The sequence below is a fragment of the Lemur catta genome, chromosome 7 (assembly GCF_020740605.2).
Source record: "Lemur catta isolate mLemCat1 chromosome 7, mLemCat1.pri, whole genome shotgun sequence".
NCBI lineage: Eukaryota > Metazoa > Chordata > Mammalia > Primates > Lemuridae > Lemur > Lemur catta.
In genome coordinates, this window is record NC_059134.1 from 100,911,759 (window position 1) to 100,923,701 (window position 11,943).

The following is an 11,943-nucleotide window of genomic DNA, read 5'->3' on the forward strand; positions in this document are numbered from 1 at the left end:
ACTCTGGACTATACCTGGGGAGGGGATAGGGAAGGTCCCAGGACAGCTTTGGTGAATCCACTGTCCTGCCCTTCCCTTAGGTTCCTCTCCATCATAGGGGCGCAAATACTTGGAACTTGGGATCCAGCCCAGGCGCCCCCCCCCCCCCACCTGGGAATACCTTCCAGCTACATACCTGGGTCCCAATCTCTCATCTGCTTAAAATCTAGAACATCTAGAAAATGCCCCTCAACTTTTCTGAGCCACAGTTCTTCATCTGTAGAATGTGCCCTACACTACCTCCTCTCTAGGACAGTTGACATGCACCCAAAAGTGTCCAGAGTGAGGGGTGGGGTGATGAGAGAGCTGTCCCTTCAACAATGCCATAGGCCCACTGGTCTGCCCCTTTTGCCCACCCCTCCACAATTCAAAGCATTCCTGGCCACCCATGAAACACTCTTGTGTTGGCTGGAATCAGCCTGTGTTCTAGAATCTTGTCTCCTCCACTGTCCTCCTGGTTCTAGAATCCCACTGCCAATCTAGACTGGGCACTCTAGAACCGCAGGGCTCTGCTGCTTTTCCCAGGCAGTGCCTGCTTGCTCGCATCTGATGTGTGTCTATGCTCTGGGTGCGATGCGGTGGCAGGACCGCTTAGCTGTGCTCTTCTTCCCTCAGGGCATGGTGCTCACCGTGGCTGCGCTGATGCTTTTCTTCATACACCTGGGTGTCTTTGCCAGCGACGTGCACAACTTGTGTGTCACCCACCACTATGAGCGTATGAGCTTCCACTACACGGTCGTCCTGATGGTAGGCCCGAGGCAGGGACTCAAGGGTTAGCTGGGGGAGGCCAGAGGGGCTGATGGAAACTGCGCTTGTGTCAGGCCCTCTCCCACTGTATGGCCTACAGTTCTCCCACGTGATTAGCATCTGCTGGGCTGCCATGGGGTCACTCTACTCCGAGATGATGGAAAACAAGTTACTCAAGAGCTTTGCCCTGACCATCCTGAGTGAGTGGTGACAGTAGGGGGGATGCTAAGGGGAAAGGGAGCTTTGGAACCCTAAGATGTGGCAAGGAGGGGGCAGGGAAGGCTACTGGGGCTGATGGGGGCTCTCTCCTCTGCCTAGTGCTCAATGGAGCCATGTTCTTCAACCGCCTGTCTCTGGAGTTTCTGGCCATCCACTACCGGGAGGAGAACCACTGAGGCCTGGGGCCTGGGGACAGGGCCAAGGAGGAAGAAGGAAAAGGCTGCTTTGGGTGTTTTAATAAAGTCTGTTGTTTATTTCCACCTGTCACCTCCTTCATGGTGTGGGGGTGGGAGGCTGGAAACCCTGGGAAAGTAGGTCAAGACAAATGCTTGACCTATAGGGACCCCAGGCCAGCCTGCAGCCACTCTGGTGGACTCGGCTTGGGCCTGGGATCTTAGTGTCTCAGGCTTGAGGGTGAAGAGCACAGAAGAGGAGCCCCCAGGCCTCCCCGACTCCCCTCCGCAGGACCCCAGGTCCTAGGCTGGCCCAGCCACAAGCCAGGGCTCAGGAAGGCCCCACACGGATGTGAGGGTTCATGAGCGGGTCCAGGTTGGGATCGCTGTCAGCCGCAGCCCGGCCCAGGCGAGACATGAGGGCAAGGAGGGCCAGGAAGCCCAGCAGCCCCAACAGCAGCAGCAGCCCCGCCCGCTGGAGCAGGGTCAGTGGCCGCTTACGAGACCCAGCCCGGCTCCTGGGAGGGACGAGGGGAAAGTCAGGTCAGGCCTTCAGCCCCTGGTGGCCCCCATGCCTGGAGAAGAGCCCTGGTCACCACCCCTGAGCCTCGGTTTCCTCATCTGTGCCATGGGGATGATCACTTCTGCACCTGCCACTGTATGGGGTTACTGTGCAGCTCAAACCAGATGAGGCACAGGACTGTGTTCTGGAAACCAACAAGTGTCAGGCATGGGGGAGAGTTTCAAAGGTTAGGGGTGTCAGAGCAGGAAGGAGCCTCAAAGAGTCTGGGTCCAAAGCTGCTACGAAGGAGGCAAAGAGACAGCCCCAGAGAGGGGTATACCAAGGTTTCTACTGCCCAGCTGAGGCCTACTGCACAGCCCCTGCACCAAATACCATTATTGCCAAGAATAAGCTCCTTTCGTCATGAAACTGTCCCTCCCAGGGCCTCTGGCTCTCACTCCCTCTCCTCCCCTTCCTAGCATCCTGCCCCACCTGATCCCATGTACCTGAGCAGCTGGGCCAGCCAGCCCAGGGCAGGCCGGCGACGGTACTTGTCATCATCACAATCTTCATGAAGGCCCGGCGCCCGGTCATCATCCCGTGTGTCATACACCTTCCTTGGGGCTATAAGGTGGAGCCACTGGCACCAACAGACTCAGGGAAACTGGCTCCTTTGCAGAGGGGAAGGGGATCTCCTGCCCTCCCCAGTCTGACAGCCCATCTCAGAATTGGGAGGAAGGTAATGCCTGTGCTTGGAGTGGAGAAGAGTCCTGCCCAGGTGGGCCTCTGGATCCTTTAGCTCCCTCCCTATGAACCATCCCACCTCCTGTCTACCTTTCTCTGGCCTGGATAATCCCCTGGCTCACCGTGAGTCAAGGGCTCGGGACTGCCCATGTGGATCACCGTGTGCTGCTCAGGCCGGCCTGGGGAAGGAGGGGGCCGGGGGGCCTGGCTGTAGAAGGTTGGGGCAGCAGAGGCGCTGTCTGTCTCCTCTGGTCTGGAGGTACTGCTGGCTGTGGGTGGAGAGAGAGCTGTCAGCAGAGCAGGGAGGCTAAGGCTCGAACAGCAGGTGGAAGCCACTGCTTACCATTAAAGCTTGACCAGTCAGAGAAGTCGGAAGTATCGAGGGGCTCAGGCTCTGGACTCACCACCTCATCAATCTGGAGGAAGGAACCTGTGTCACCAGCCTGCCCAGTACTGTGCCCACCCACCCATCTGGCTGAGGTGGAGCCCAGGGCAGACAGATGGTCAGACAGACAGACAGATTCTCACCAGAGGGAGGCCCAGTCCTGCCCGGGCCCAGTTGACTGTGGCCAGCTTCTCTTTCAGTGCAGAAACCACAGGACCATCCAGGTTGTTTGGCGGAAAGATGGGGCCATTACAGATGGGGCACTGGTAGCCAGCAGGCGCAGTGTTTGGGGGTAGCTGGGCGGCACGTTCATTGATACAGGCCCAGTGAAAGATATCTTAGGACCCATGAGATAGGGGAGAAAAGACATGAGGAAGAAGACACTGAGGGCTCCTAACCTAGCAACAGCCCTAGACCACTGCAGGGATGTATGGACACATACGTGTATGCCAGAGCCTTCTCCTCTCCCTCCTCACCCCAGGTCCATTTCCATCAGTGTTCCCCAAGACTTCAGCCTTCTTGGTTACCACCATTTGACTAAGTCAAGGCAGACGGTACCAAGCTGCCCTGCCCACAGGGAGGTGGGGTTGGATGGGAAGAAAATGCCATCTCCCCTTTCAGTGAGTCCTCTCTGGGCCTGCACTCTTCACACTCTTTGGGTTAATGGCTAATAAAGAAGACTTTCAGAAAAGGTACCTAGATAAACACACAGATACACATAAGCTTGCACACATCCATGGGCACAAATACATGTGTGCTTATAAACATATAATCAAACAAGGGCCATTCCCTATATCTACACTTATGGGCACACAAGTTTTCACATATACACATCTATACACTCCCATGTTTGCTAACACTCAAGCACCCTCAACCATGTATTCCCTTTGTACTCCCACAACATACTATGTTCATATGTTCATATACATACATTTACCCATTCACCCACCCACAAGTACTAATGAACACACTCACGTAGACACAATATACATTACATTTATGCAAGGAGACACACTCACTCATTATGAGAGACACCTGCAGAGCTGCTTCTTTTGCACTAACTCTCTCAAAAACTAGAACTCAGGCTCTTACGCCAGACTCAGGTTCCAGTTATGACACATACGTCTGCTGACTTCTTTTAGCTAACTTTAACATGGGAAACTCACTTCCTTTCTGTTTACTCTTTGGACAAGTAGTGGATCCTGAATATCTGAAAGCCCCTGGTCTGGCCAGGTAGCATTCACAACCATATCCACAAGCTTGACTGGCTCTCACTCAACCCACTAAGATCCGCTGGGCAGTAACTAGGAGTTTTAATTTTTAGGAAAGACACAGAAGTCTAGAAAGGGAAAATGACTTGTGTGAGCTTACACAGCAGGTAAGCAACTTAACAGGACTACAATATGGGGCTCTGGCCTCTCAGACTTGGAAGACTCACTGTCCTGCTGCTTGAGGAAGGCCTGGAAACCAGTCACCAAGCTGGGCCCTGAGGTGTCCCTGATCCCCTTAAGGTGCCAAGGCCTCACCATAGCAGATGAGGCGGGTCGTCTCCCGGCTGGCCAGGGGCGTGTCGCACAGGTGGCAATTAGGGTTGTAATCGCTATCTTGGAGCCAATTCAGGTAGGAGTGGACGATGCACTGGAGTGGGAGAGAGATATCACAACTAGTGCAGGGGATCCACAGCCTATCACCCCAAGGCCCAGCTGCCTCTTTTTCTCTCGACGCAGAGGAGACTCATCCTTTTGTTCAATCAATAAACATTTATTGAGCATATACTGTTTGTCAGACCCTGTCCTCGGGGCTGGGAATAAAGCAGCGAACAAAATAAACCAAGTCTTTGCCCACGTGGAGCTTACATTCCATTGCAGGGCCTCTTATAGATTTGGAGGAGTCAATACCGCCTGCCCTCCATTGTCGGGCCTCTTACGGATTTGGAGGAGTCAATACGGCCTGCCCACCCAGGGCCCTGCTCAGTCGCTCCTATGAAGCCCCCACCTTGGCGTGATTGGCTGTCAGGCAGTGCTCGCAGACGTTGACCCGGTGTTCAAAGCAGAACAGGCTGGTCACCTTCCTCTTGGGGCACTTGCAAAGCCCCATGGTCGACCCTGGGGAAGGGGCCTAATTTGGTAGGAAGCCAGGTTCTGGTGGCCCAATTCGTTTCCACTCTTAAACTCCTTCAGACACCTCTCATATTAGCCCTGACCCCAAATTCCTGCCCACCGCCCCTCCTTATGCTGGGTCACGCCCCTTGCATAAACCCCGCCTCCCGCGACCCCTCATTCCTCCTGGATCCCTCCCCCGGCCCGACACCTCCAGCAGCGACGCACCGATACCACCGGTCCCGCCCCCAGGGTACCTCCTGAACCCCACCCCCTCCAAGCCCCGCCCCCTTTCCTACAGACCCCAGTCTCCGTGTTACTGATCAGCCGCGGCACCGGTCCCGACCGGCGCGAGAGATGGTTCGAGGCGCAGAAAGCCAGAGACTGCGCTCTCCGATTCTCCCGCCCGGTCGTGTTCAGCCCCGGTTGTTCCGATTATCCCTCCGCTGCCACGTCTCTTCCTGGTGCGGCGCGCGCTGATGACGCCAGCGCGCCACTGGGCCACGCCTCTGTGACGCTGAAAGTAAAGACGGGTGTCGGCGGGGGTGGGTGGTAATCCGGCGGCGCGCCCCTGCCGTACGTCACTTCCGCTTCCTCCCCTGCAGGGCGGGTAATTCGAACGTTTCTTGAGGCAGGCGGCCCTCCCGGTTGGTTCGCCCCCCGGCCCGCGGCGCAGGAGGAGGTCGAGACCGAGACTAGTTATGTCTGGGAGGCGAACGCGGTCCGGAGGGGCCGCCCAGCGCTCCGGTGAGCAGATGCGCGCGGGAGAGATGGGGCAGAGCCGTTTGGGGGACGCAGTACTGTGAAGAATGTCCCTCCCCCCCGCCACCGCCGGGGGAGGCACCCCTAAAGGGCTTGTTTGGGAAGTTTCTCGCTCTCTCTAGAGCCTGTTTTCTAGGCTCTGGGGCCTAGATTCCATTTCTATCTCAACTTTTTTCTCTTTCCAGGGCCCAGGACCCCATCTCCTTCTAAGTCTTTGCGGAGATCCCAGCGGAAATCAGGCTCTGATCTCCCGAGCGTCCTCCCTGAGATCTGGCCGAAGGTGAGCCTCGGGTTTCTCAGTTCCTTCCCTAGAGGTCCTTGGACTAATGTAGAGCTCATGTTCACTCCTCTTCTCCAGGCACCCCAGGCGGCTCCAGTCAGAAAGCCCATCGTCTTGAAGAAGATTGTGGCCCATGCTGTAGAGGTAAGGGCTAAAGTGGGTGGGGAGGTTGCGGTAGCGGGACAAAACTGGGAGCTAGCCATGTGATCAATTGGTATTGTCCCCACAGGTCCCAGCTGCCCACTCGCCTCGCAGAAGCCCTAGGGTGAGTTCACTTTCATCTGCTTAGTTGAATGGAATCAGGTTGAGTGGAACTCTAGAGCTGGCAGCGCTCACATCTGCCGGGGGAGCTGTTTTGCAGCAGCGTGAAACATCTGCATGCATTGCCAGTCTTGGTTACTCCCTGCAGTCTTAATGTATTTAGGTCTTTACACCTTGTGTATTCTGCCATTCTCCTTAGAGCTTCCCTTAAAAGCTTGAGCTGTGTCCTAACTACAGGTACTCTGTCTTCTTTCTAATCCATTTTGTCCTTGTTTTTTATGGTGGTTCTAAGATAAGTCACGTAGTATGACATTTTTACGGTTTTAGCAGAGGTTATTATCAAGGATGTTTCATTACCAGAAAATCTGAAGATGTAATGAATGAGAAATGCCAACTCCTTTGAAGAGCTGATGGGGCTTAGAGTCAAGTGAGGAGAAAAACAAATGAGCAAGTGATTACAACATAGTGTACTGGGTGCTGCAATGAGGAAATACTATAATGGTACCTAACTCAGGGAATGTTTCACTGAAGAGGAAACATTTAAACTGAGTCTTTAGGCTGGGTGCAGTGGCTCATGCCTATAGTCCTATCACTCTGGGAGGCTGAGGCAGGAGGATAGCTTCAGATCAGGAGTTTGACACCAGTCTGAACAAGAGTGAGAGTGAGACGCCATCTCTACTAAAAATAGAAAAAATTAGCTGGGCATGGTGGCATGCACCTGTAGTCCCAGCTACTCGGGAGGCTGAGGCAGAAGGATTACTTGAGCCCAGGAGTTTGAGGTTGGGGTGAGCTATGATGGCACCATTGCACTCTACCTAGGGTGACAGAGTGAGACTGTGTCAAAAGAAAAAAAGAAACTCAGTCTTTAAAGACATGTAGAGGTGTTCCAGGTAAAAGAAGCCATGTGCAGAGATCTAGAGTCCAAAGAAAAATCATGAGGTTTGGGTAACAGCAATGTAGTGTGTCTGTGCACCAGAACTAAGGTAATGGCAGGGTGATGCTTCTTCTCTTCCCTGGAGGGACAGTCCCCTCCATGTGACTGTCCCATTACACAGGACTGGGTTCAGAGGGAATTTCCTCCCAGAGGCCTTCCCTGACCACTCTTACCCTATCACTGTCACATTTGTCTGTGTAATTCTCCTTAGGCCTTACCAATATCCGATAGCATTTGCTTGTATGTTGACTTTCTCTCCCCTCTAAGAACATAAGTGCTTTGAGGGCAGGGATTTTGCCTCCCAAGATGGCCACTCATTCTTGTTGGTTAACTGATAGATTCATGAGACATTGAACAGGATAAAGCTTCAAGGACCTGGGTGACTGCTTGGCTTTAGGGGATGAGGCAGAGGTAGTCAGGGGTGACCCCCATTCCATTCAGTGTCCCTTTTCCTAAGACCCAAGGGGCACATTCTCCAGAGCTTACAGCCAGGAAATGTCTCTCTTGATAACCGATATACTTCCTTGTATTAGACCACAAGAGTGATTGAATTTGCCCCATTTCCCCTCTTGTCTTGTCCACCAGAAAGCTCAGTGCCAAGTTCCATGTGCATTAATTCAGTGAATACTTACTGAGCACCTGTGATGTGCAGGGCTCTGCTGTAGGTACTGGGCATAGGTAAGGTTGGCCAGACAGATGAAGATCCCTGCTCTCGTGAGCTCACATCCTAATCGGGGTGACAGTCAACCAGAGAACCAGCCAAAATCAGACAGCAATGGTGCTGTGCAGGAAATGAAAGAGGTCACGTGACAGTAACTAGCAAAGGTGAGGAGGGGCTGATAGGTGGTGGCCTCCCTGAGGAAGCAGCATGTGAGCTGAGAGTGGAATCACAAGGAACAATGTATGAGTCTCTAATGCACAAGTCAGATTGTGCCTTTCCCGGGCAAAGGCTTGCCGTGGCTCTCTTGGTCTCTCAGCAAAAAGCCTTAAACCTCATCTTCAGTTCCTCTCCCCTTACTTCCTTTCATTTTGGCCACACTGGCCTCCTTCCTTGACCCTGATGGGCATGCTTCAGCCTCAGGGCTTTTGCACCTTCTGTTCCTGCTGCCTAGAACACTTTTCCTCCAGAAGTACACAAGTCACTCCCTTCCCTCCTTCAAGTTGTAGCTTGAGGCCATGGCTCACGCGTGTAATCCTAGCACTCTGGGAGGCCAAGGTGGGAGGATGGCTCGAGGTCAGGAGTTCGAGACCAGCCTGAGCAAGAGCGAGACCCTGTTTCTACTAAAAATAGAAAGGAATTATCTGGCCAACTAAAAATATATATAGAAAAAAATCCCTGTAGTCCCAGCTACTCGGGAGGCTGAGGCAGTAGGATCGCTTTAGCCCAGGAGTTTGAGGTTGCTGTGAGCTAGGCTGACGCCACGGCACTCACTCTAGTCCAGACAACAAAGCGAGACTCTGTCAAAAACAAAAAAAGTTGTAGCTTGAATGTCATCTCAGTGAGACCAACATTGACCTTCACCTACTTAAAATTCTAACCCAACCCCAATACCCTATCCAGTTCTCTTTTTTTCTGTAGCACCTCATACCTCTAACCTAATACATGATTTTCCTCATTGTCTGTTTCCCCTGGAATGGAAGCTCCGTGCCAGCAGGGGTTTTCTCTGCTTTATTCCCAGCTGGACTCCCAGTGCCTGGCACAGGACAAGTGCCAATAAGTACTTACTAACTGGATGTCTTAGGACAATGCTCATCAGCTGGGTGGCAGACAGACTGTAGAGGGCAAGGGCAGAAGCAGGGAGAGCAATCCAGAGGTCACCGAGCTGTTCTAGAAGATGCACAGTAGGGGTTCGCATCAGTCAGAGAGGCGACTGGGTGCTGGGCACATTTTGGAAACAGCTGACAACACCAGCAGATGATAGCAGGTCTTTTTGTGTCACAAAAGTCACAAAAGTAGCTCAAAAGCAATGACAGATTGTTTTTTCCTCTTCCCCACATCTCTTTCAGGGGCTGATTTGTCTCTTTTCTTTTAAAGTGTTTGTCCTAGGGATCTGTCTTTCCACCCTAAATCTTGGGCTGTTCTGGAAGCAGGTTTTCCTGCTAAGTAACAGAAGTCGTTCTTTCTTCTGTCATGTTGCAGATTTCTTTTTTCTTGGAGAAAGAAAACAACCCTCCTAACAGGGAGCCTACTAAGGAGGACCTTTTCAAGATCCACAGTGTCCCAGTCACCCCAGCCACCACTCCTGTGCACAGCCTGAATGGTGAGTCCAACTCTAGGGAAGGAGGCCTGGATGCCAGGGATATGGAAATGTCTAAGAAAGTCAGGCGATCCTACAGTCGGCTGGAGACCCTGGGCTCTGCCTCCACCTCCACCCCGGGCCGCCGCTCCTGCTTTGGCTTTGAGGGGCTGCTAGGAGCAGAAGATTTGTCGGGAGTCTCGCCTGTGATATGTTCAAAGTCAACCAAGGACCCCATAGTCCCTGTGAAGCCTTGGGCCCCAGACACGACTCTCCCTGGAATCTCACCTCCAGTCGTGAAACAGAAACGAAAGAAGAAGGTGCCGGAGATCCTGGTGAGTGAAGGGCAGGGCTCAGCTCTGGCACTTTTGGGGGATAGGTAGCACCGGCAGGGTGTGGGTGAAATGCTCCAGCCACCATGTCCCCCCTCCTCACTCACCTGCCTCCCATTTGTCTTCCCCTAGAAATCAGAGCTGGATGAGTGGGCTGCGGCCATGAATGCCGAGTTTGAAGCTGCTGAGCAGTTTGATCTCCTGGTTGAATGAGATGCGGTGGGGTCCACCTGGCCTGACTCCTTTCCTTGTATATAGCCCCGTCTCTGTGGAGAGCATGCTCGGGATCCCCTCCCCCAGCCTTGTTACCTGTGCGTGTGCCGTTGTCGCATGTGAGGCCTGGCCACCTCTGAGGGCTTGTGCAGCACCAACAGCTATCTCTATTTGAGGGAACAGGGCCGCCTGGCCACTCACTGGTGTCCTGTCTCTAGTCATCCTCTCCTTCCTCCTCCCCAAGGTAGTGCAGCCACCTTCCAGTCGGGCCACAGACTGGGGAGGAGAACCACTGGCCCAGCCAGAAGAGGTTAAAGAGATGAGGAATGGAGGTGAGAGGGCACCTCTGCTCTCAGGAAGGGTGGCTGCCCTGAACCAGCCCCGACAGAAACAGGCCCTGGGTCAGAGCCAGCCTCAGGATCTCCCTCCTAAGTTGCCTTCTGTTGGTGGCTTGGGTCCCAGCCACAAGCCCATCCATGTGAAGAGGCTTTGGTTCTATGGGTTTCCTTGTAGATTCTGTAGATGGCCCAGGAGAACATTCATGGGCTGGGGGACGGTTCCATCTTTGAGGAAGAAGCTGCACATTCAACCTGTAAAATCTAAGTTTTGAAGGAGGAAGGGAAGCCTTAGTTGGGTCTCAGGCCACAAGCGTTTACTACGTAGAAGATGTGTGTTATAGTTCTGCGTTCTGTCGGGATGTCTGGCAAATGCCAGGCTGATGGAGCTCTGGCTGCTTGGGGCAAAGAGGGTACACTTCAGGATGGGCCACCAGGTGCTGTGGGCTCCTGAGGTTCACGCTTCTGGGGTGGCCACCTGCACATGGCTCAGGCTGGGGCCCTGCCACTCTGCTGCAGGGGCAGAAGGTGCCCCATCTTGTCACCCACATCCATTTCTTACAAAATAAGGTGCACAGAGTCTGCTAGGCCCGAGAAGAAAAAAATATGGGTTGAAGGGTCCCAGTCCTACTTGCATTTTACAACTACACTTGTAAAGTTCTAAGAAGCTTTTCTCACATACTAGATAGCAGCAGGAATTGATAGCAATTTTAATTTTTGGCCTTCTTATTAACCTCTCACTCTGAGAACACTGCTTGAGGTAGGTGCTAGCAGTTGAAGGGTGGGAGATGCATCTCATTATCTCTGGGGAATTTTCTCCACCTTTTCCTGTTTTCAATACTGGTAAAAAGGTATGGTTTCAAACGCTGCCCTGCCCACCACACTCCCATCATACTCCAGGCTGTTGCACCTTTGGATGTCACGTTCATGGAGACAGACTCTGAGAGGGGTGCAGAGGCGCTGGGGGAACAACTGAGCGCCAGGTCAGGGCCCTGGGATGAAACGGTGCAGGCCTGGTGGGCTCTCATGAAACCCTCTGCAAGGCTATCTGCTCAATGCTTCGTGCTTTGTCAGACCCTACAAGCAAGCCACCTTGCCAGGGTACACCCAGATGTCCTTGAGCTGGACCACACCTGAAGAACTCTTATCCTCCCTTGCTGGCAGGGCAGAACTCTGGGAAATGTATCAGTCCTGCAGAATCAGAAGTAGCCAGATGATGCTGAGTTGATATCACCACTGCAAACTGTTCTCTCTCCCTGAGGAACTAAAAATGTGCAGTTTAAGGAAAAATTAGGATTTCGTTTAAAATTGTTTTAAAAATCCTGATTAAAGAGTTTCTGCCTATTTATAGACTGTGTTTCTTTTATTGGACCAAAGGCAAAGCTGAGGGTGTGAGGCCCAGGATGCCAAGCCTTCTTTGTGTTGTGTCACCAGGGTTGTCCCTTTGTCCAGGGGCTGCCAGCCTGTCCTCACTCTAGTTGCCCTGTGGTAGATCACTGCCCCCGCAGCATCTATTTTTTTCTGTCCAGTCACCCATCTGCTCCCTCCAAGGCAGGGCTGCCTGAAATGGAGGCCTCGAGGTGAGTCTCACCCCCTCCTGTTCTAGGAGGAAAGAAATCAGGTCTGGGGTGAGGCTACTGAGAGCTCCCCCGGTGCCCAGGGGAGATTCCTGGGAACCAAA

The 11,943-nt window shown here is 53.2% G+C and overlaps 3 protein-coding genes across 4 annotated transcripts; 2 read left to right on the top strand and 1 right to left on the bottom strand.

Annotated features, from left to right (window-relative positions):
• The first annotated feature begins 612 nt into the window (after window positions 1-612).
• Window positions 613-1,265, top strand: TMEM262 (transmembrane protein 262). Of its 2 annotated transcripts, none has more exons than XM_045556074.1 (3): window positions 613-786; window positions 887-986; window positions 1,105-1,265. In XM_045556074.1, exons 1-3 carry the CDS (start codon window positions 613-615, stop codon window positions 1,179-1,181), a joined length of 351 nt encoding a protein of 116 aa, XP_045412030.1. In that variant the 3' UTR covers window positions 1,182-1,265. The 2 variants fall into 2 exon arrangements, with proteins under 2 accessions (XP_045412030.1, XP_045412029.1); XM_045556073.1 differs by having other exon boundaries at window positions 887-954.
• On the bottom strand, window positions 1,235-5,403 carry ZFPL1 (zinc finger protein like 1). The gene is made up of 8 exons (XM_045556072.1): window positions 5,212-5,403; window positions 4,805-4,914; window positions 4,336-4,447; window positions 2,953-3,146; window positions 2,768-2,840; window positions 2,547-2,693; window positions 2,187-2,304; window positions 1,235-1,696 (listed from the first exon to the last, which is right to left on the bottom strand). Exons 2-8 carry the CDS (start codon window positions 4,904-4,906, stop codon window positions 1,510-1,512), a joined length of 933 nt encoding a protein of 310 aa, XP_045412028.1. The 5' UTR covers window positions 4,907-4,914; window positions 5,212-5,403; the 3' UTR covers window positions 1,235-1,509.
• Window positions 5,404-5,478: 75 nt separating this feature from the next.
• On the top strand, window positions 5,479-11,606 carry CDCA5 (cell division cycle associated 5). The gene is made up of 6 exons (XM_045556075.1): window positions 5,479-5,655; window positions 5,856-5,950; window positions 6,029-6,094; window positions 6,180-6,215; window positions 9,286-9,717; window positions 9,847-11,606. Exons 1-6 carry the CDS (start codon window positions 5,610-5,612, stop codon window positions 9,925-9,927), a joined length of 756 nt encoding a protein of 251 aa, XP_045412031.1. The 5' UTR covers window positions 5,479-5,609; the 3' UTR covers window positions 9,928-11,606.
• The last annotated feature ends 337 nt before the right edge of the window (window positions 11,607-11,943 follow it).

Excerpts from the sequence above, each read along its gene's own strand:
- CDCA5 (XM_045556075.1), top strand. The coding sequence starts at position 5,610 with ATGTCTGGGAGGCGAACGCGGTCCGGAGGGGCCGCCCAGCGCTCCG. Across the intron at positions 5,656-5,855 it reads AGGGGCCGCCCAGCGCTCCG|GGCCCAGGACCCCATCTCCT; the intron begins GTGAGCAGATGC and ends TTCTCTTTCCAG. Across the intron at positions 9,718-9,846 it reads AGAAGGTGCCGGAGATCCTG|AAATCAGAGCTGGATGAGTG; the intron begins GTGAGTGAAGGG and ends GTCTTCCCCTAG.
- TMEM262 (XM_045556073.1), top strand. The coding sequence starts at position 613 with ATGCGGTGGCAGGACCGCTTAGCTGTGCTCTTCTTCCCTCAGGGCATG. Across the intron at positions 787-886 it reads ACTACACGGTCGTCCTGATG|TTCTCCCACGTGATTAGCAT; the intron begins GTAGGCCCGAGG and ends TATGGCCTACAG. Across the intron at positions 955-1,104 it reads TCCGAGATGATGGAAAACAA|TGCTCAATGGAGCCATGTTC; the intron begins GTTACTCAAGAG and ends TCCTCTGCCTAG.
- ZFPL1 (XM_045556072.1), bottom strand. The coding sequence starts at position 4,906 with ATGGGGCTTTGCAAGTGCCCCAAGAGGAAGGTGACCAGCCTGTTCTGC. Across the intron at positions 3,147-4,335 it reads GACCCGCCTCATCTGCTATG|ATATCTTTCACTGGGCCTGT; the intron begins GTGAGGCCTTGG and ends ATGGGTCCTAAG. Across the intron at positions 1,697-2,186 it reads TGGCTGGCCCAGCTGCTCAG|GAGCCGGGCTGGGTCTCGTA; the intron begins GTACATGGGATC and ends CGTCCCTCCCAG.